The following is a 22049-nucleotide window of genomic DNA, read 5'->3' as shown; positions in this document are numbered from 1 at the left end:
TGGGGATTTAAACTGAAGACTCTCTTGCTGCTCTGTCACTGCCGCTGTGACTCCATCACCGCCACCCTCTCAGTTCCTTCTCGCACATTGTGAAACACAGCTGTCAGCCCTGATGAGGGATTTGCGTCGTATCTGTGTCAGACGACGCAAGGATCTTGTTTTGTCAGGATGCCATGGGAGCGCTAATGTTTTGGGTTTGATTTTTGAGATGGCAGAGCTGAACGTCCTTTTGCTGTGTCTGCCTGGGGCCCGCGGAGCTCAGCATCTCCCCCGGCGTCACACAAACACACGCGGCTTCTGTCTTCTCTGGATGGCTGACGAAGGACCCAGACACTGAGCTGTAACTACACAACACTCCCGCTCTGTGGCCGGTCCTTTCTGCTGTTGTCATTTGCAGAACTTTTTTCTTCCACACATTATTAATGGCGCACTTGAACAAAGCACTTGTGTAGGAAGCGTTTAGATGCGAGCATAAAGTGGCACGGTGACACAGACGTATGGTACTGTTGCACTAATTCCTCTTTGTCGTGAGGAAAATATTTCACAGGCTAAAGAGAAGGCGCAGCCTCTTTTCACTCCTAAATAAATGATCATCATTCATCTCAGCCACTCATTTTATTAAGTGTTATTATATGGGGTCTTGTGTTTGTGCAGTGGTGCAGTTATTTCTCTCACCCTGACTCTCATGTGGTTTAGTGTGAGTGTGTGAATGTCACAGTGTTTTTCTTCCTTATCAACACATTATTTATTCTTTAAAAGTTTGTCATATTAACAGTGGCCCTGAAAAAAAAGCTATTTTCCAGATTCATACATACAAAGGTTATAAAGAGAATTCAGTTTTATAAATGCAGCTTGCTAATGCACCTTGGTTTCTGATCTGATGGTGTGTCGGCTGTCATCTCCTGCAGGTCAGTCTGCACGCACCCGAAGAATCCTGCAAGAGGCACATGAGGAGGGTCGTCCCTGTCCCAACCAGCTCACCCAGACCAAGCCATGTCCCATAAAGCCTTGCTACACGTGGCTGCTGAGTGACTGGTCGCCATGCGCTGTAGAGGTATGACCTGCACTGTGAATGTGAGATCTGAGGTTACAGTTGTCTTTCTCCATGTGCTGCCATCGATTTACAAAGGGTGTTCACACGCACCTGTTTTTTTTAAAGAGACAGTTCACCTCAACATCAAAAATACATATTTTTCCTTTGGCCTGTAGTACCATTTATCCATCTACTTTGTTTTGATTTGAGTTTCAGAGTTTTGGATAAATAAAGATGTCTGCCTTCTCTCCAACTAAATAGCACTCATCTTGTGGTGTTCAGAGCAACAAAAAAGATATTTTTAAAAAATTCAAAACCAGGGTCTCCTTCCAAAAATCATGACCTGGTTACTCCAGATAATTCATAGACCTCGCTGTGAGCAGTTTCATGTATGAACTACTTTTTATCTACAGTAGAATCTACTGGAACTAGTTCCTACTTGAAACTGCTCACAACAAGGTCTGCGGATTATAATGAGCAACCGGATCATGATTTCTGGAAAGAGTCACTGGCAGACGCTGGTGCTTTAAGCACCACAAGCCAAATGCTGTTTACTCCCACTGTTTAAATCAGGAGAGACTTCAGTCTGAGTGTGCAAAATATATTTATTTGACATGTGCACAGTCTGGATGCGAAATGTGGAAAGTCTTTGGGCGATTCGACCCCATCGTGTATAAGGGAATATAGTGAAGCTGCGATTAAAGTAGGAATCCCCTTGATGGAGTCTAGACACCGGTGGTGGTGAAGGGATGGCTGGAGGTCAGGATGTGATGAGGAGGCTCTGAATATGAAGAACTGGAGGTGAACGGGGTGGAGGAGGGTCGCAACAGTTCCACACTGAAATGACAGCTGACAACAGCAGAGAGCAAAACAGATTTAAAGTTTGTCGGCAACGACATGATTGGCTGATGGAGACAGCGGCTACGTCTGATTGGGTAACTGACAAGTGAACGCCCATAATCAGCTGATAGAGAATAAGCAGGAAAGAGAGTAAGAGAGAGAGCTGTGAATGAATGAGGTGTGAAGATGGTCACGCTGAGCTTCATACTGGAGAGAAGGCAGACATGTGACTCTACGATTAATATGTTCACAACTTTGCAAAATACACTAAAAGAATAAAGAAGCATAAACTGCATCACTTTTTTCAAATATGTGCTGATTGGAATAACGTTAGACTTATAGAAATGTGTACAGTTCAAGCTAAATGTATAATTGGTCTTGATTAGAAAAATGTTTATTACCTATTTTTTATTAATTTATTTATATTATTCTTTATTCTCTACACAGTTGATAGGGATGGGGTGGTGGAGGGAGCACAGGGTTGGTTTTCAATTTTGCAAAAAGAAAACCAACTGAAAACCATTAAATATAATGTTTAAAAAATATGTCTCAGGTTTCACATTTCACTGCTGTACAGGTGGTGGTAGCACTCTGAGAAACTCAGGGGAAAAACAAACTGCTAACAAGTAAACATGGATGTAAACACAGAAACTTTCAAAATGATCCCAAAACAGCAAACGTGTTATGAAGAAATTTTTAGAAGAAGTTTTTAGAGCTTAAATACAGCCAATACATTTTGTAATTTACACTAAATTTAAACTTTGTTTGCTAGAAAATTCTGGAGGGAACTTTTAACCTCTCCAGGTTTGTAAATGGTGAAGAGATGAGATGCGTTAAACCTCCCAGAAAAGTGTGTTCTAGTCAACACCACGTGGACCAAAGGCAAGATATATATGTGGTATTTTTACACTGAATTGGAAAAATAACTCCAATAAATTATATATTAGATAGCCCATGAAGTTGGTGTGAATCAGATATTAATAATTCTAATAATACTCAGGAGCAGCACCCACCTAGCTTCAGTTCGTTTCATTCTCATCAAGCCAAGTAAATGCTTCTTATAGGTCATGTTTGTGTGTTTGTGCGTGCAGGGTGCAGAGTGTGGTGAGGGGCTTCGGAGACGGAACCTGTCGTGTGTCGTCCACTGGGGCGACTGGCCCGAGTCTCCTCTTCAGCCGGTGGAGGACGAGCTCTGCGGAGACCGACTGAGGCGGCAGATCCAACAGGAGATGGAGCAGCCCTGTTTCGTCCCCTGCCCAGGTAAAGCTGCACGCTGGATTAACATCTCTGCTTTTCACATTTGTTGGCATTCAGTGTATGAAATGTTATAATTAATGAAATATACAGTATATTATAGTTTTGTAATCTTCTGATGACATGAATTATTTATTACTGTTGTCATTCTGGATTCATAATGCCAATAATTATGTGGCCTGGGTCACTTACTTTATAATCAATAATGTTTTTGAGTGCAAACCCATTTGCTGGAACCTGCTAACACTCCTCTTTCGATCCATTGACATTTTCAGCTGCTAAATAATTATTGTAAAATCAATAGAAGTCATAGACTAACTAATGACTCATTTAGCTCTACATTTTCTGGATGAGCAAGTCTGGTAACACCCAGGAAAAAAAAAAGACACAATGTCCACTTAAAAATAAATAATTAAAGAAAATTCATACTTTCTGTTAATATAGTACTTGTAAGAGCAGAAATGCTGCAAAAGTCATTACTGAGTGACTAAAAGAGACAGATTTTACGACAGCAACATTGATTTTTTACACTACGCTGTGCTGCAGCCCAGGCTTACAACAAGTGAAAAATCACCCTGTGCTAACTGGAACAATTAACCGATCACACTGCTGAGACAAAACATTCTGCCTTTCACAACCGCGCAATTACCGGTGATAGGAATTCTGCATGGGGAGTTTGTGTGTCAGTGCAAAAGCAATGATTTTCCCCCAGCAGCAATGCAACATCGGAATGAAAGTAGCTTTAAATAAGAGCTGGTTTAATCACATGTATTGTTTGTTTATTGCTACTGCAAACACAGTGTGTGGTAGCAACGTATGAGATAACCAAATAAAATCATCTCATTTGGTTTATTCTAGCTTGCTCCTCTAGCATCACAATAGCAAGCTAATTGAGAATGGTGATTTTACAAGGTGATGGCAGCACATCATTATGCAGCACCAAGTGCCGGCACAGCAGTGTGGGCCGGTGTTAAAAGCAGCGATGGTACCCAGAGGTATAAGAGTGACATGTTGGGGGCACTTGAAAATAATGAGCTGCATGTGTTGTCCCTCTACCAGCCAGATCAGTCGCTCCTGAACCTCATCAACACAGCTTTATTTGAAATCTGCAAAATTACAGTCCAACACTGAAGGCATCACTGGAGTCTCCAGAAAAGTTAATCATATTTAATTTGATTTCCTGGAGGGAGACCCATCATCTTAAAAGTAAGAAAAGATTTGCTTCCTTCGTCATCAAATAAGTGTTTTTTAATAGCTTATTTAACAAGCAAATAACAACTAGCTTAAATTGGAATTAGTTATTGATTATGCTCATTACATTTCTGTGTCATGAAAGCTGCAGGGGATGTGTTAAAGCCTATTAAGCCGCAAAACACCGTGAAAAATTAAAGCAGTATGCAGGTAGAAAACACTAAGAAGTACTGACACGTTCTAAAAATTCAAAGCTCTACAGTAATTCATTAAATTTAGCATTTTAGTTCTGTATGATAATCCTGTGGTCAGTGTTGTGCTCATTTACACTTCACAAGCTCCGTTCACAGAGATTAAAATGAACCAGTTCTTGTTCATAGTTCCTAATTTTGAATTTGAAAAATGAACTAGTTCACATTTATTTCCTTTATTTTTTTTATTTAAAAGATCCTCCTCCTACCATGGAAGCTGGAGTCTATAAAATCATGTCATAACTGTGTGCGCAATATTCATATTTTTGTATTAATTTGACTGCCCAGGATAATTTATATCTAATAGTTATTAACAACACGCCAGCATACTGTTGAAATTTTTGACACGGAAACTCAGAAATGCCAATTTCCCAGCTGTGTGAACGCACCATAATAAATGAGAACTGCGAAGGAGACGAGAAGAGGAGACGAGTGTGTGTAACATGGATCTGTCTGACTGACTGTCTCTGTGACAGAGACTAGTTCACACACTTCATGCTGCATGATCAAAGACAGATTTTACTGTATATCACATCAACACTTTGCACTCTCTGCTCTCTCCTCTGACAATGCGAGCGTCGTTATCTGTCTCAGGAGTGAACGGCGCTCTCGTTCTCGTTCAATGAGCGCGGCTCTTTTACCCTCCAACTTGCTTGGAAGGGGAGGGTGAGATGAGGTGTTTGCAGTCTGCAAACTCACTAACTGCCACTAAATCCTGCACACTGGTCCTTGAAGATCACTTGTCCAGGGCAATAATTCAGGCTCAGGATGTATACTGTATATACTGAGTGCTACTAAATATTTCTTTGAGCCCTGCTTGGTGGAATTTGAAGTTGTCAAGGTTGAATTATGTGATTATTTTTGCTTTGTTAATTTAAATAAACATTATGTATCATATTTCAAGCAAAAAAAAAAACATTTAGTAGAATTCTGCAGATTTTCAGTCTGAAACACCGCTGATAACTAAAAGACAAAAATAATTCACTGATTCTCTTTGTGCCTGATACTTACTAAGTAAATGAAGTGCTAATTACACAGAGATTCCACGTGCATGTGCTTAAACTACACTGTTGAACCGCAGCCACTGCTGTCGATATGTGACAGGAAAGGCTCTAGATAAACTTGTCTCTTTTGCAGTTTTAACAGTGTTGCTGCATTCACTGTTGGCAGTCTGCGGTACACATCACACCACCACATGCACGCTGTTTTCTGTTGAATAATGATAAAAGTGCACCAGTGCTCGCAGAGTGCTGCCGGGAGTGTAGCTGTGAAAAAAAAAAGGGGAAAAAAAAGCTCGGTGCATCTTGGCACTTCCTGTACCTTATCAGTGAAGACTTGACAGTGAAAACTTCTTCTAAAAATATATTATTATCTACTGTAACTTAACTGTTCCTGTTGTTTAAGTCTCCTCCTCCAAAGAAGAAGACTGTTAAAGGAGCAATTCTTTGTCCAAAATATGAGAGTACTATGAGTTGGAGCCATAGACTGTATATTAAATAGGTTGAAATCTATTTAATATACAGTCTATGGTTGAAGCGAGTTGTTTCCCCCTGCCTCCTCCTCCCTAGACTCAAGGAGGCTCAGGCAGGCTGCAGGAACACTGCAGGAGCACAAGACAGGTGCAAGATCATAATTTGACAATAACAAGTGACTATGAGTCCTCCACTGTAAGTTGATCAGCTGTTTATAACTGTCAGCTGTCTGTCAATGTAAAGTTAAGCCTGTTATCCTGAAAACAAAAACCCACTGCTCCGATCGTTTTGTTGAGGAAATTAGGGTTCTATAACACGAAGAATAACCATTTTACTGTATCCGTAACACACTGAGAACATATGACATGGATGATTGGAGAGGAGAACTGGCAAAGTAAGAACAGAGGACAAGATGTTTAGGTTAATTTTGATTTGTGCTGTTCTGTTTATTTTATTCTGCTTTGTTGCTCTTGCTGTGTTATGAATGTTCACATCTGTTGATTTGATTGAGGTACGTTTGGGGAAAACTGGTGCAAAAAAGAGGTTAGGACTTGACAAGTTCTCACTTCTTCCTGCTCCTTTTCACACATGAATTATTTATTTCTGCTTTATGTTTGCTGCTAAGTACATTTCTTACTTGTTACATTTGTTATATTTGTTACTTGTACATTCTGTTTTGTTTTCTTATAATATGTTTGATCATTTTCTCTATTAATTGATTAGTTGTTTGGTCCATAAAATGCCACAAAATGGTGAAAAATATTGATTATTGTTTCCCAAAGTGCAAGATGACGTCCTCAAATTACTTGTTTTGTCCACAAATCTAAGATTTTAAGTTTATTGTCAGAGAGGAATAAAGAAAATATTATCACTCAAGAGGCTGAAATCTGAGAAGTTTGACTTTTTTTCTAAAAAAAAAAAATATCAAACTGATTAATCAAATCAGTCAAAATAGTTGTTGATTAATTTAATAATTGATTAATAATCGATTTATTGTTGCAGCTTTAATTTAAATCTAAAATATCAGAGTCTGTGCACAGTGAAACGTTTGATCTCATCGTTATAAAAATCACCACAGCAACAAGAATCCAGCAGATCATAATTGACATCCCATGATGCCAACTAGTGTTTTTTCCTTTAAATCCATTTTTAGACCACCTCGTGATCGGAGCATTTGCTGTTAGTCAGGGTGCTTCTGGCCAGCTGACAGCTATGACCTAAATCGCTTGTCACTGTCAGGCTTTCCACGCTGAAAATCTATAATGAACCTTTTATTGTCCTTCGGCAAAACTTAGCTGACGTGCGAGCCGGCTATCGCAGTATCACAGAATATATCTGGGGTTTTTTTTGTGTCATTTTTAAAAGAGAAACACAATCATTATCATCTGATAAAAAGACAACTGTGATCTCCTTTGGCATGCTTCTTGCCAAGCGAGGCTCTTGTTAGCTTTCACTATGAAGAGACACCATCTTGAACTGCTTGCTTTTGCTCATCTGTCTCTGGCTCTCCTCTGATCCTCGCCTTGATTCATCGCTCAACTCGCCTTTGCTGTGAGCCTTGGCTCAGGATCTGAAGTGTTTGATGGCCAGAGCAGATGTATGTGTGTGTGTGTGTTTGTGTTGGTGTGAAGGTGGCAGGCGTAAGGCGGCCAAGGGAGGGGTTGTCGACATGTATGCGATGCACGCTGTGTGTGTATGGGTGTTGCTGTTTGCTGTACTCTGCAGCTTTTGCCACAGCGTGTTTCCAGAGCCACAGCAGCATGGGGGAAGAGCTGATTGAGTGGATCCGTATAAAGATGAAAGATAATGAGATGCGTCAATCCACAGACAGTCACTAATGGGCGTTCAGGGCAGAGAATCAGAGGGTTGTTCTGGCTGAGGAGCTGTGGCAGCGGGTGGATATTATCACAACAAGCTGACCCCATCAAGGATTACATAGGATATTAATGCTTGACCTTCCAAGAAGAAAGTGTTGGCGTGTTATTTGGAGACACAACCAGCCTTTATCCACTAAAAGCATTTCCCAAATCAAATGAGTTTTGCTTCTCCTGAGAGACTCGTTTCAGTATTGGGTGTTGGACTCAGAGTTATAGCTTGTATTGTATAATTTATAACTCTGGTTGGTCTATTACTTCTGAATACCCACTGGGCTGTCTGGGTAATTTGTTTGTGCATTTGGTACATTATCAGCCGCAGATGTGTGGTGAAGTTGTTTTCGATGTCTTTTAAATGTTCCAGGAGCTAGCAGGGGAGCCAATAAAATGATCCCTGAAATAGTGCCGGCAAACTGGATATAAACCATCCTGAAATATCTGAAAAGAAAGTGTTAGGCGGTGTTATTGACCCAAGTTGTGCCTCTCAGCGCTGCTTTTTCTGTCTCTCTTTTCCGCCCTCAGGAGACTGCCATTTGACTGTGTGGTCTTCTTGGAGCTCTTGCCAGCTGACCTGCCTGGAGGGGCGAAGCTTTGAGACCACCGGGCGCCAGGCTCGCTCCAGAGCTGTGATCATTCAGGTCATGGAGAACCAGGGCAGCTGCCCACACCAAGTCTTTGAGACCCAGCCCTGTAAAGGTACTGAAGAATCCATTTCTATACAAATGTCAGAAAACCTTACTTTATTGAGAGTGATGGAAGTGGTCTTAACATAACCTGATTTGAGAGCCTTGCTTAAAGCAACTATGATCATTATTTTTATTTCAACAATGGACCACATGACTTCTTATATGTGGAAGGATTTCATTGTTGTCGGAGCAGAGCTTTTTGTGACGTGGAATCAAATGTTCAGGGGTTAAACAATTTCTTTGAAAGGGCTGATCATGACCAGTGTTTGGCAAGTTACTTTTTCTAGCCACTTTCATCTTAAAGTAATAAATTACTTTTCAATATTACTGTCCGTGTAGACTAATGTTTTACAGGACATTTGTGATCCTGTCATCAAAATAACCACTGAAGACAGGCCAGGCATTACAAAATGGATGAGTGTAATGTTGTTTCAAAGCAATATGCCTGGAAATGCCCCTATATCGCAACACTTACGGTAAAAAAAAAACATTTCAGTGACTCACTGTGCACGCTGTGTCTCATGGGAGTAACCACGATCTGAAGCATTAATTTACGCTACAAGTCTGTTTTTTTGTACAATATGCACATAAACACAGGGTTGATGCCCAGTAAAAAAAAAACAAAGGCACTGACTAAATATATGTATCTACATTTTGCAGCTGAGGCGGAGCAGAGCGTTCTGCTCTGTGCTGCAGTTTGTAATGTGGGTTAAAATATTGTAGCGACGCCCCACATTTCCCATCATGCATTTAAATGTGACCTTTTTTAAACAAACGAGGTGCTGGACTGAGTTTGTGTTAAGTTTGCTTTTTTATGTTCCAAAATGCAGATTTTATGTTGGTAATTCTCATTTCTCCTCTGGTTTAAAGTTTTAATCATCAGTTAAGTGGCTGATAAGTTTCAGTGGAAAAAGCTCAGACAAACTCGCTGTAGGTTACCTGCTCAGCACCAAACAGCAGACGTACACAGTTAGCCACTAGCTGCTGAACATAGTGGAGCACTTAGCAGCTAACGAACAGATACTTCCTTCAGAGTGAATTTTAACAGGACGACTGATCAAATTAATGCTAATGCTGTTTTGTTTGTGCTTGATATTTAAATGATAAATCGTTCGCTAACATGTTAATCATATCATCCAAAAAGGTCAGTGTATTAATTACAGAAGATGGCGGTCAACACGCCACCAGTTTTGGGAAGCAGCAGGAGCTCTGGAGTAGGAAGCAGCAGTAGAACAGTAACTCACGTGTTCTGCACACTAAACTTGTGGCCTCCCTTTGTAAAAGGCAGTCTAAGAGAAAGGTGAGGTGGGAGTAAATATTATAAGTACAGCATACTATTAAAATGATATAGATTTTTTTCGGTGGACCTTTTTTAAGTGGCTGAAATACTTTTTGTTTGCTGACCCTGCCGCAGCAGTACATTGCTTAGCTTCCATGCTGGTACTCCTCTCTGCTTCTCCAAATTCGGGGCAATCCGACTAGCATCACTGTGGGTAAATCACTGACTGCTGATAAGTACCAAATAATCCAAACTATCCCTTTAACACTAAGCTGCAATGGTTTTACTGGCCTTGTGTGTTAGAATGCTTTAGGGCTTTTGTGCCTGTTACCACACCCAGCTGTGATGTCTGAGTGTACTGGATGCACCCTGAATACATTTTTACATCACTGGAGGTCAGCAAAAACAAGGTTTTCACTGGTGTTAACTTGATCTTTGTTCTCTCTATAAAATGGACAAACAATTAGGGTCACAAGCTGAACATCATGTGAATACCAAGCACCTCGAAGGCCCACACTTACCTCAATTCAGAACACATTTAATTCCTCCTTCCTCCCTGCTGCTACACAGCATCTATTGGGATTTAGAATATCGAATATTGAAGAAGGGAAAGCCTCTGATCCCCAAGATGGATCAATGAGGTGGACGTCTTCTTAACAAACGTTCAATAAGCTTCAGATCTACTCATGAGGTCCACAGAAAGATTTTTAAATTTCATCCTGCTGACCTTGAAGCCGCACCTCCAGTGTTTATCAATGTGTGTTGGAGCACTATTACCTTGGAAATCCATGAGAGCAGAGTTTGTACCGTGACAGAAAACTCACACTGCCAGAGCTCAAATCAGACATTATGTACTCTGTAAAACTGAATGCTCAAATTGATTATTTGTATCATTGTTATCAATTGATTTTTATACTTAGGATTATTCAGTTTTATTAACAACGCAGTGAGAGGGGTGAAGTTGCATTTACTGAAAATATTATTATATATGAACTCAAAAAAAAATGTGACAGCTCTACCATTGTAAGAGTATCAAGTCAATTTATAAAGATCAACAGATCATTGGTTTTATACCCTGACAACTGTCATCTACATTTTCAAATTCTTTCGAAGTGTGATATAACAGCCGGTAAACTCTGTGTGTGTCGGTGTGTGTTTTTCTCTGGATTTGCAGCGCTGGATGCTGCATGTAGAGGCGAGGGTGGAGAGACAAACAAATACTGGGAAAATTGCTGATTCTGCCTTTTCATTTGATTGTTGAAACTGAAAGCTCATTTCAATTGATTTTTGATTTAATATTGAAATTGCGACACCCTCAGTGTGTTCCACAGGGGGAAACTGTGTATTTATTGTTTCTGAACCACTTATTAACAGTCATTTTGTGTCCATTTCTTTTATTTGTTTCTGTCTGCGGTGTTTTTAGTTTTAGCTCACTATATATTATCCAAAGTTTCTTAACTTTTCCCCAGTTTCTTTATATAATCCTGTACTTTTTGATTGCTGCATACTTTCATGTACCTAATCAGCTGCCAAGTATGTGGGCTCCTGCCAGCTTTCTTTTCCCTCATTAATTAGCTGCTTTTAAAAGTTGCATTAAAAATGGTAATTGTCCGGTGCTTGTCATTCATCTTAATAGTGCACACCTGTGCAGCTAAATGTGCTCCTTTAATCTAGATACTGTATTTTAAACTCCTTTCCTGTGGTGATTTGTCTATTTGTGATCTTAGAATAAAAAATAAAATTCAGCACCACACATGTAGCTAGATTTTCTTTAACACATAAAATCAGGCTCTGACTGTTTCTCTCTTCAAATCAATCTTCTCCTATAGCTCCCTCTCAGGAAAATAAGAGCCTTTCTCCTAGAACGTAAGAGGTTTCTTTCATTCATTTCATTCATTTCCAACCACTTTCTACCATCTCATTCCCTTCAAAGATGCCTTTGTCTCATGGCTCAAGCTTCAGAGGAGAATGTGCCCTTTTTCCTTTACCCACAAACATAATATGTCTTACTTTATGATGTGAAGTAGCAGGGCAGCAACAGAAGTGCTGGTTAACGTCCACGGGAGCCTGTCGACAGGGCTGGGTGCCCAAAACAAACTGCTAATGAGCGCCGTCTCTGCCATTGCTACAGGAGGAAAGTGCCACAGTTACCAGTGGAGGACGGGAGCGTGGAGCAACAATGAGAGAGCAGTGTGGTGTCAGCGCTCAGACGGCGTCAACGTCACAGGTGAGTCGTCGCTGTGTCCTCTGGCCACCCCGGAGGGGATGTGCAAAAGCGCTCATGGGAACACACCCAGACACACATTCTTATATAAATATGAATATCTGTGTATATCCGGCTTAATGCAGACTGCAGCTGAAAGTGTCCCAGTTCTGCTTCTGTTCCCCTGCAATGACTTGAATCAATGTGAACAGAAAAAAGCTGCATGGAGTCACATTTTTCAGCTCGGTTGAGATCACATGGATTTGTGCCACAATATCAGATATTTGAAATAGTTTTCCATCAGGGCTGATAATGAAATCTGAGCTTCAGTGACAAAAGCCTGGCTTTAACTAATTTCAACTTCCACTCAAGGCTTAGCCTGGTCTAGTCAAGGCTAACTTCAAGCCAGGCTTAAACAAGCTTGTATTATGAGCATGCATGGAGAACATAAGAAGTCCCGTACAGTCGATTGTTGAAAAGAGGATAAGATGTTATATAAAGAAGGGAAAAGGAGAGTCAATACTGCTGCAACCCTCTGTACTAATCATTATGATGCCAGTTGGCACAAAAAAAAGAAGTGATGTTTTTTTTTTGTCAAAATATAGACCAAGTAAACATGATTTAAAGAAATCATAAAACAAAAAACAAATTTACAATTGAACTTTAGGGTGTTACACCCCAAAGCAAAATTGTGTCATAACAGTAAGGAATCAAACATTTAAATAAAATCATCAGAGTAGTTATGAAAAATACTCAGTTACCTCACCAGTTAATTAACTAGTTATCAATGCATTTTACAACCTGTCTTAAAAGATGAACCTAAATACATTAATGTAATGTTGGGAATCCATAATGGTACAGTGTTACTTCAAGGTGACATTTATATTTTAACAGTTTTTAATTACTTAATTAAACACACAAAGTACATTAAAGTCCAGACTGTAAAATGACAGAAAAAGACATTTTTAGACCCTGTCTGAACCAGCTGAAGGGGATCCATCATGACCTCCAGAGAGTCATGTGACAAATTAAAACGCTGCTTTTACTTTCCTTAGGGTCCTGCCTCTTTTTTTTTGACATATTGCACCATAATTGAGGGTAAAAGGTCAAAAACTGGTGTGTTAAGTAGAATCAGCACTGTGCTATAAAAGGTTAACGACAGATATCATGTAAAAGTCAACTGTGTGACCCTGCCACTGGTTTGGATCCGTACAGTCCATGTTGAATGCTTTTAATCCTCGTTTTGAGCCTGCACCTTATACATTAATCAAGATTTGGAGTTGTGCATGCTGCTGCTTTTTATCTAAATTTGTAGGCATTACCATGACAGTAATATCTTGTTTTATTAAACTGAGGGAGCTGTCACACTGGTGATGTTGGCAGAGGTGGTTGCAGCAGGTGGTTTAGAAATACATTTAGAATGGATGTCCTTGTTGGCTCGGGAGATAATTGAAACATTTGGAAGCAAGTGAGACGGGTGGAGACAAAAACGGATGTTATGTCTTTCACAATTGTTAATCTCAGTCTAGAATATTAGCTTTCTTTATACGGGTTATATCCTGATCTGTTGCTTCACCCAGCTGCAAAAAAAAAAAATCTGATGGCAGCTTCTCACAATCGAGCCTGACAGCCTGCAGCATGCAGATACACACACACACACACACAAAGAATAATTTTAGTATAGTGTTCGAGTTGAATTTAACACCTTATTTGATCTGCCTATTCTCAGTGCAGCCTCTATTGATTTCTCCTCTCCCTCTTAACATAAGTAATCAATAAGCCAGACTCTGAGCTGGGAGGCTTTCAATCCATATAAATATAATCATGCATTTGTATTTGTGGGAAGCAAAGCAGGCGTAGAGAAACAGAACAAAGGTAATAGTGCTGTGGGAACGAAAGCTTTAGGCGAGCTTGATGTGCTGTAAATAGCGGGTGAATGTGATCTTATCGCTGTAAGGAAGTGTTTCTGGCAAATATGAGCCCAGGAGGAATAACCTCCCTCTGCAGAGAAGGCAAGAACCCAAGGCATTACTCTTTGATATTTTGACATGCAATTTTCCATGTTGGAATTAAAATGTTCACAGATTGATCAGGGACCCTGATAGGCAACTGAGCCCATTAATCAGGTGTGACAGTACATTAATTTAGTGATCAATGGGCGAAGGAACAGAAATAAGAACCTGTTGTTTTCCTCCAGGGGGGTGTTTCCCGCAGAAAAGGCCGACCACGGTCAGACACTGCCATCCTCCGTGCACCAAACCCTTCTCACACTGCACACCGGTAAGATCATTGCACTTTGATCAGGCTGCTGTGATCTCCATAATTCTCACTGTGTTTTTTTTTTTTCTGTCTCCTGCTGCTGCCACGTCCTCGCTGAGGAGTTAAATTGATTTTGACAGATGACATTTTTAATTGCCATTAAAGGATAATCACATTAATACCAATGAATGTGGGCTCGATGACAGTTAGGGAGTACACCTGGCTTTGGGGGGAGGCGGGGGGGGGGGTTGCACACAAGCAGCCATGAAAATGTCAAAGAACAGCTGAAGGTTGAAGTTTTACTGCCCCTCTGAGCACCCTGCATGTAACTGCACTTAAAAATGCAAAGCAGTGACTGAAGCTTCATCTTTTTAGGAGACACGTCAGTTTTCGAGTGTGTGAGTCGATCTTAGAAACATTGTTTGCTGATTAAGAGCGTTTTGACATTGCACTTGACTTCATGCCTTGCAGACTGTGGAGTAAACTGGCTGGAATAGTTGGAATTGCCAGTGAAAATAATTGGGGAGCCCCCAGATGAAGGTTGGTGAGCGGCATACCGTCAGAACAAAAGAGCCCTAAAGCCTTAAGTATTCTGACAGACTGCTCTCATCCTTTATTTTTCTCGGTTTGAGACTAAGAACTCCGGAAGCTGCTGCAGGGTGCCTTCGGCAACCCGAAATTTTTATAATAACTCTTTTATTCCGAGTGCAATCAGCATTTTAAACTCAAAAACATAGCATTTGTGTTTTATTTTAATGTTTAATGCTTTGCTTTAGGTTTCTTATTTCTAGTTTTTATTTGGATACTGTAGTGTACTCTAGACCAGTGGTTCTCAACCTGGGGGTTGGGACTCCCAAGGGGGACGCAAGATGATTCCTGGCCGTCCAGAAAGCCCCACTGCAAAAACTGCTGTCTCTGATTACATTTAAGAAATGAATTAAATAATCTGTCTGTCTGTTTAAACTGTATGTGTTTATTTTTGTACACAGGTTTCTCTTGGAAAAGAGATTCTGTTCTCAATGAGACTACGTGTTTAAATAAAGGATTTTAAAAAAATGATAAAACTGTAGTAAACAACACATGATGTCGGCCTCGTGATGACATTCAACATGAGGAACAAGCACTCAAGAATCTGCAAAACACAGCTGACATCAAGAAAAGCAACAGTCGCCTTAAAACTATAAATTAGCACACAATTAACAACATAAACCAAAATGTTCTGAACAAACACAAGCAGGAGATGTCTTTTTTTACATTATAACGCCTGCACCTGTGATACAGTTAGTGTTGGAATACATTTTCTTGGCTTGATGCATTAATCCCTGATCAATGTCGGCCAGATGGATGTGTGTGTGTGTGTGGGGGGGGGGGGGGGGGGGTGAGCACCAACCTGATCTCTCTGGGGGGGTCACAGTTCAAAAAGTTAGAGAACCACTGCTCTAGACTCAAGATTGTTTTTGTCAGTTTACTTTTTCAGTTTGTCTTTGTGTTTTGTTTTGCTTTTTGTTTTTTTGTTTTGCCACATTTGTTAAATCTCACACTGTCGAACAATAAAGTTGTGTTCTATTCTCTTCCATTCCACATTTCTATTCAATAGCAGTTTATGCTCAACAAAAATATCACTGCACAACTTTCTTTGCTCCCATTTTTCATGAGTTGAAGTAAAAAAACAAGACTTCTTCACAAGCGAAAGGTTTATTTTTCTCTAAACTTTGTTACCAAATTGAACCATTGGCACAAACGATTCATGTAAGTGGTTCATTTTGTATTGTGTTTGTCTGTTTTCCATGTTCAGATTGCATTTTCATTACTTTTAAACTCAAATTTGATGCATATGGCGCTGTGTTCTTCATACTGTGACAGATTTCCTAGAAATTAGATTAAGAAAATAGCAATATATCACTTTCTCACAGTGTAGCAATATATTGAACAGTATTTATAGCCATATGTGAAACAGCCGATCGCATAATAAAAGTGTTTTTTCAAAATAAAACTGCACATTTTAAAGTGGCCTTTAATTAAAGCACACCTTGACAATCATGCTGTTTAATTAGCATCTCAGCTACATCTGTCAGGGAATGAATTGTCTAACACATTTTCTTTTGTAAACAAAGTTTGGAGAGAAGTAAACCTTTTTGTGTGCACTGAGGAAGCTGATTTTTTTTTTACCTCAACTCATGAAAAATGGGAGGAAAAACTGAGGGGTTGCGATAAAGTTTTTTTTTTTTAGTATAGATGTTTAATGCAGATGAGATTCCTGGGGAAGTGTCTGTGTAATCTACCCCCCGAGGAGCACAGTTTAATGTCAGCACTGGGATAAATCAACCTGCGCTGATAGCAGAAAGTCTTTTGAAAGAGTCGAGTAAAGCAGAGCAGTTTCTATACGTGGCAGACGGTTCTGTCAGCAGCGTTTTGTATCAATGGCAAAGTAACGATCGCCACCGTCTTGTGTTGGCTGTAAATGATCTTCTTCTGGCCTTGCTCTCCCCCTCCCCCATGCAGAGCGGTGTGTGTGGGTGTGAGAAGGGTTACACTGAAGTGATGACCACGCACGGCTTCTTGGACTACTGCACAAGGACCCCGGGGGTGGACAACAACAAGAAAGCTGATGTGAAAACCAACTCTGGAAGATTAAAACCCGGGCCGTCTCAGGCGCAGGACCTCTTCAACGAGTGGACCTTACGACCTGTCGGCCCAGGTACTGAAATGGAAATCATCTTTACAGCTCGACCAGCGCGCCTGAGATCATTCCTGCCTTTGAACCGGTCTTTGTAGCTCTAGGATCACTGGGCCGGGGGTGGAATCCGTTCTAGGTCAACGTTTTTACTTGGGCTCATCATTATATGCTGTAAAAAAAAAAAAAAGAGAAAAGAAAAGAAAAGAAAAGAAAACTCAATGGACCATAAAAAGTGTCAAGAAATTCTAGTTGCTCCTCTGCAGTATGTTTGAAAAGAGAATAAATCTACAACAACAATTCCAAAAAAAAGTGGGTCTGTGTGTAAAACATAAATAAAAAGAGAATGCAATGATTTGCAAAGCATTTTTGACTTATATTCAACTGAAAACAGTACAAGATATTTAATGTTCTAACAGAACTTTAACTTAAACTTTACTCTTTTTTGTAAACATACACACTCATTCTGAATTTGATGCCTGCACCATGTTTCAAAGAAGGTGAGACAGGATCAGGAAAAGCCCGGGAAAGTAGTGGAATGCTCCAAATACACCTGTCTGGAACATTCGACAGGTAAACAGATTAATTGGTAAGAGGTGACAGTATCATGACATTATGATATTAAAGGTGATTTCATCATCTACAATCCATAATGTTGAAAATTAAGAAAATCCAGAGAAATCTCTGCACATAAGGGCCAAGGCTGAAAAATATCATTGAACGCCTGTGACCTTTGACTCCTCAGGCAGCACTGCATTAAAAACCCACATACTTGTATAACGGAGACAACATGGACTAAGGACCACTGGAAAACCATCAGAACACAGTTGATTAAAAAAAAAAAAGATGTCTGGATGGCAGCATATGTTGCTCCAAAATCTGTGTTCCTGCAAAGAGAAAGTCATATTTCAACAACATCCAGAAACGCCGCTGACTTCTCTGGACCCGAGTTCAACTGAGATGGACAGACGCAAGTCCACGTTTCAGATTGTTTTTGGAAATCACGGACGTTTGTTACCAGCACTAATTTCAAAATCCAGCATCTGTGACAGTACGGGGGTGTCATGGCTGTTACATCTGAGAATGACCCATTAATTCTGAAAGGTACATACTGGTTTTGGAGGGACACGTGCTGCCATCCAGACAATGTCAAGACACATTCTGCACATGTTCCAACTGCGTGACTTGACAGTAGAAGAGTTCAGGTACTGGACTGACCTGCCTGCAGTCCAGACCTGTCTCCCATTGAAAATGTGTGGTGGATTATGAAGCACAAAATACGACCACAGAGACGTCGGACCGTTGCACACCTGAAGTCGTATATCAAGCAGGAATTGGAAAGAATTTCATTTTCAAAACTTCAACAATTAGTGTTCTCAGTTCCCAAACACTTGTTTTTTTTTTGGGAACATGTTGCAGGCATCAAATTCAGTTGAAAAGGTTGGAAAGTTTTTACATTTTACTCAACTTTTTTGGGATTGCGATTGTACTTATATTTAAAACTTTGTATTAAAACTGCTTTTTGATTGCACAGATGGAAGAGTAAAGCTGTGGGTTTACGCCGTGACTGCCGTCGGATTCATCTTAATACTCTTCATTATTGCATTATCATTCCTGGTCTGGTATGTACCATATTACTTTCTTAAGAGATTCCCCACTGCGCACTGTGCAGTTTTTAAGAACAAAAGCTCCATTGTAGGTCACACACATTGTAGATGAGAACACAGAGAAGCAAAGCAAATTCCAAACCATCTGCTTTCCCCCCAAAAAGAACTTTGTCAAGTATGAGTTATATTCTTCACAATATTTGGTCTGCTGTGCGCTGCTGCTATCAGATAATGGAATTCTTTGTAAAGGCTGAAATCAAGTTGGCCCTCCATGTCAGATACACTGTCAGCTTTTCTTTCTGGTGTGCTTCTTTTTTTCAGTAAGCCATCCAAAACCACTAAGACGTCTCCTCCTCCGCAGAAGCCCTTGACCCTGGCCTACGACGGTGACATGGATATGTAACCAGGCTGCTATACCTCACAAGGACGCGCCCGGCCTCAGACAGACTCCTCACTGCGTTCAGATTGTTAGCAAGCACGTCCATCTCACACCACTGATTGTTGGCCAGGTCGAGCTGGGTGACTATTCGCTTTAGTGCCAATTGTGTTGCAAATATGCAGCGGACAAACAGCGGTGATCGCACAGGATTTGCTACTGAAGGGCAGAATTTTGGCTTCCTGCGGGGACCAAAGCCGAACATGGTGAAAATGAGATAAAAGGTCCCCAGACACAGGAAATAAATGGACCTCTGGTTTCTTTTTTTAACAGCTAGCAATGTGAACACAGAGCCGAAGCGCTGTTTTCACCCTACAAATCACAAGGACTCCTGAAAAAGGCGAAGACAAAGCGGATCCACAGGTTTTTGTGTGTGTCAAGAATCGGTGGGAGGCGTGTCGTGAGGGAGACGGAACATCTCGAGTCAGCAGTCACTCATGACATTCAAAGGCGGAACAACAGAACATTTGACATTTGACTTCGTCTCATCAGTGCTGGATCTTTGTAAAAGCAAATGTCACAAGCCTTTTGGGTAAACGAAACAGCCTTTTTTTGAATTTCTGAGAATAAACAAGATGCTCTATGCACTACGTTAGTGCTGATTCACTTATGTTTTTTTTCCTTTCAAATGACTTTTCTAGTGTTTTAATTGTAATGCAAGTTGTTGCTGTCAGATTGTGTTTTGTTGATGATGCCATATGTTGTGTATATGTGGAAACCAAAAGCAGGCTTGCCTTGAATTTAACAATACAACGATGCAGTAATTTCTTCTCCCTGATGCCCATAAGACTCCCTGCCACTGAGGAATAAATTAAGAAACAACCTCAAAAAAGAAAAAAATGGTGGAATTTGTATGGAAACCTGGCAGACTGCTTTGGCTACAAATGCAGTCGATAATTAACAAAAAAAAAAAACAACAAACAGACCTTTAATGCAAATTATCAAATACCAGCATGATAAAGATCATACCTCCTACACACATTCTCATCAAATGCAAAACAAAAGAAGCACTGATCACCCAAACAGATACAAGAATAGAAATGAAGAATTATCCACTGGAGCAAATATGCTTTATTTCTTTCACAAAGATGCCAATACACCATTTTCTTTTCACACCATTACATCCAAATACAAGGTCAGTTGATACAGAGCAAGAGGAGAAAATAGTCTCTGACAGTGTTTTCTCCTTTTCTTCTTTTTATTTTTGCACCATGAAGACAGGGCTCAAAACATGAAAGACAACAAATACCAAATATTTGTGAGCACGTGATTAATTAAGTTTGCCGTCTTTCTGTTTCTCTAAATCGTGCACAAAAATAAAGACTTTTCTTTTATTCAGCCCTGAAATTCTCTCACAGTACAAGGTTTCCATGATTTTTAGTTACATTTGCAGTAACAGTCTTGCATTAAGTAGAGGAGACTGGGGACGGTAGTGACACTTTTTACACCCATAACTCAGTGGTTGTTCATGCTAGATCTCTCAAACTTTGATTTTGTACGACAAGTACAGTTATTACAGCCTACCCCACTACTGGGGTAAGTTGTAACACTAGCTGGGGATAGATTTAACAATTAGAGGTAATTTGCTGATTTAAGATCCACATTCATGAGCAAACTTTACTGATTTTGGATAAATTGAACAATTTAAAGTGAGAAAAATATGTGTGTGTTTGTGGGCTGAATTCCTGAGTGTTTGTGTGTCACATAACAGGACTCAACAATAAGGACAAGGCAAGTAAAATGTCAAACTGAGCTAAAAAAAAATCCAGCAGCTCACTTGCCAGGTAGAAAAGAATTAACTATTTTGATAATTGATTTACTGTTTAAGTTATTTTTCGTGCAAAAACTTGCAGAAAATGATATTTTCTGCCTCTCAGCTATTATCAAAAAGATTACACCTTTTTCTAAAGTGTACTGACTCCATTTTGAGAAAATCTTTGGTATAAATACAGTAGATCAGATCACACTTTAATATAATTAGAAACTATAAAAAAAAAAAAAAAAAAAATTATAGCTTGAATAGATTCCCCCATATGTAAGTAAGTATGATATGATGCATGGAGTCATAGGAGTGTCATAAAAAAAGAACAAATCTGTAAAAGAATAAGAAAATAAATAAAAGAATAAACTTCACAGGCTGTAAACAGCTGTGGACCCTCAGGAATTAGGGATATTTGCGGGCATTTATGGGGCCAAAAATCAGGGTTTTCATGCTGTTTGGGGCTCAGAGCTTAAAAAGTACACACTTGACCCACACTTCTTTTTGCCTTCAGTTTGCAAAGCGTTCATACACATGAGGAAATCTTTTAAAGAAATGTTACAACTATCCCGACCCCAAGCAACACAGCAATCTGTTTTAGCATGTGGGCTTGAAGGTAGCATGAATGCAAAGCATCAAATTAAACTAAAGAAACTGCTACTTTAGGTTATATAAGTCAAATTATTGTATGTACAATACAATGAACACCAGACAAACAACAATTTTGACTAAAAAAAAGTACTTTCTTACCTGAAAATTCTGTTTATTTGGTCATAAAATCCACAGTTTTTCTCACAGAGACATGCTACTTCTCCTGACAGCGTTACAAATAACCCAGTGTTACAACACTCCCCGGTCTCCCCTATAATCCTGCAGTGCATTATTCATACGACCCAGTGGAGAATTAAAGTCCTAATAATACTTGGTGGTTTTGGCACTGACCAGAGTTTATGCTGTTTCTCTTTCTGCCTCCACAAACTGAAGATTTGGTCTTGTGTTATCTGACCTCCTTCTGAATGTATTTTACCAGTAACTCTATAATCTTAATGGCTGTGCAAATACGGCTGTTACGTGTCGTAGCGGTTGTATTTCAACAGCTGATTGTATGTAGGCATGCTTGATCCATTTTGGCAGAAAGTGCTCCGAGTGGCCTTGCAAAGATTCTGTTTTACAAGTTGCAGAACATTTTAGAGTAGTTTCTTTTAGGCAGCGTTTTTAATATTCGGCCAAC

General features: G+C 39.9%; 1 protein-coding gene across 1 annotated transcript in view; it reads left to right on the top strand.

Moving 5' to 3' along the window:
- Window positions 1–20782, top strand: part of thsd7ba (thrombospondin, type I, domain containing 7Ba) — a 323272-nt gene extending 302490 nt beyond the window's left edge. The window contains exons 23-30 of the mRNA XM_084725418.1: window positions 909–1054; window positions 2965–3133; window positions 8438–8611; window positions 12012–12107; window positions 14281–14363; window positions 16845–17040; window positions 18551–18638; window positions 18945–20782. Coding sequence (XP_084581544.1) covers window positions 909–1054; window positions 2965–3133; window positions 8438–8611; window positions 12012–12107; window positions 14281–14363; window positions 16845–17040; window positions 18551–18638; window positions 18945–19026 — 1034 coding nt within the window. The 3' untranslated portion in view covers window positions 19027–20782. The remainder of the gene's footprint in view (window positions 1–908; window positions 1055–2964; window positions 3134–8437; window positions 8612–12011; window positions 12108–14280; window positions 14364–16844; window positions 17041–18550; window positions 18639–18944) is intronic.
- Window positions 20783–22049: the final 1267 nt, after the last annotated feature.

This window comes from Lutjanus erythropterus, chromosome 8 (assembly GCF_056507025.1).
Source record: "Lutjanus erythropterus isolate fLutEry1 chromosome 8, fLutEry1.hap2, whole genome shotgun sequence".
NCBI lineage: Eukaryota > Metazoa > Chordata > Actinopteri > Lutjaniformes > Lutjanidae > Lutjanus > Lutjanus erythropterus.
Note: the sequence above shows the minus strand (reverse complement) of the source record. Positions and strands in the feature narration are given on the sequence as shown.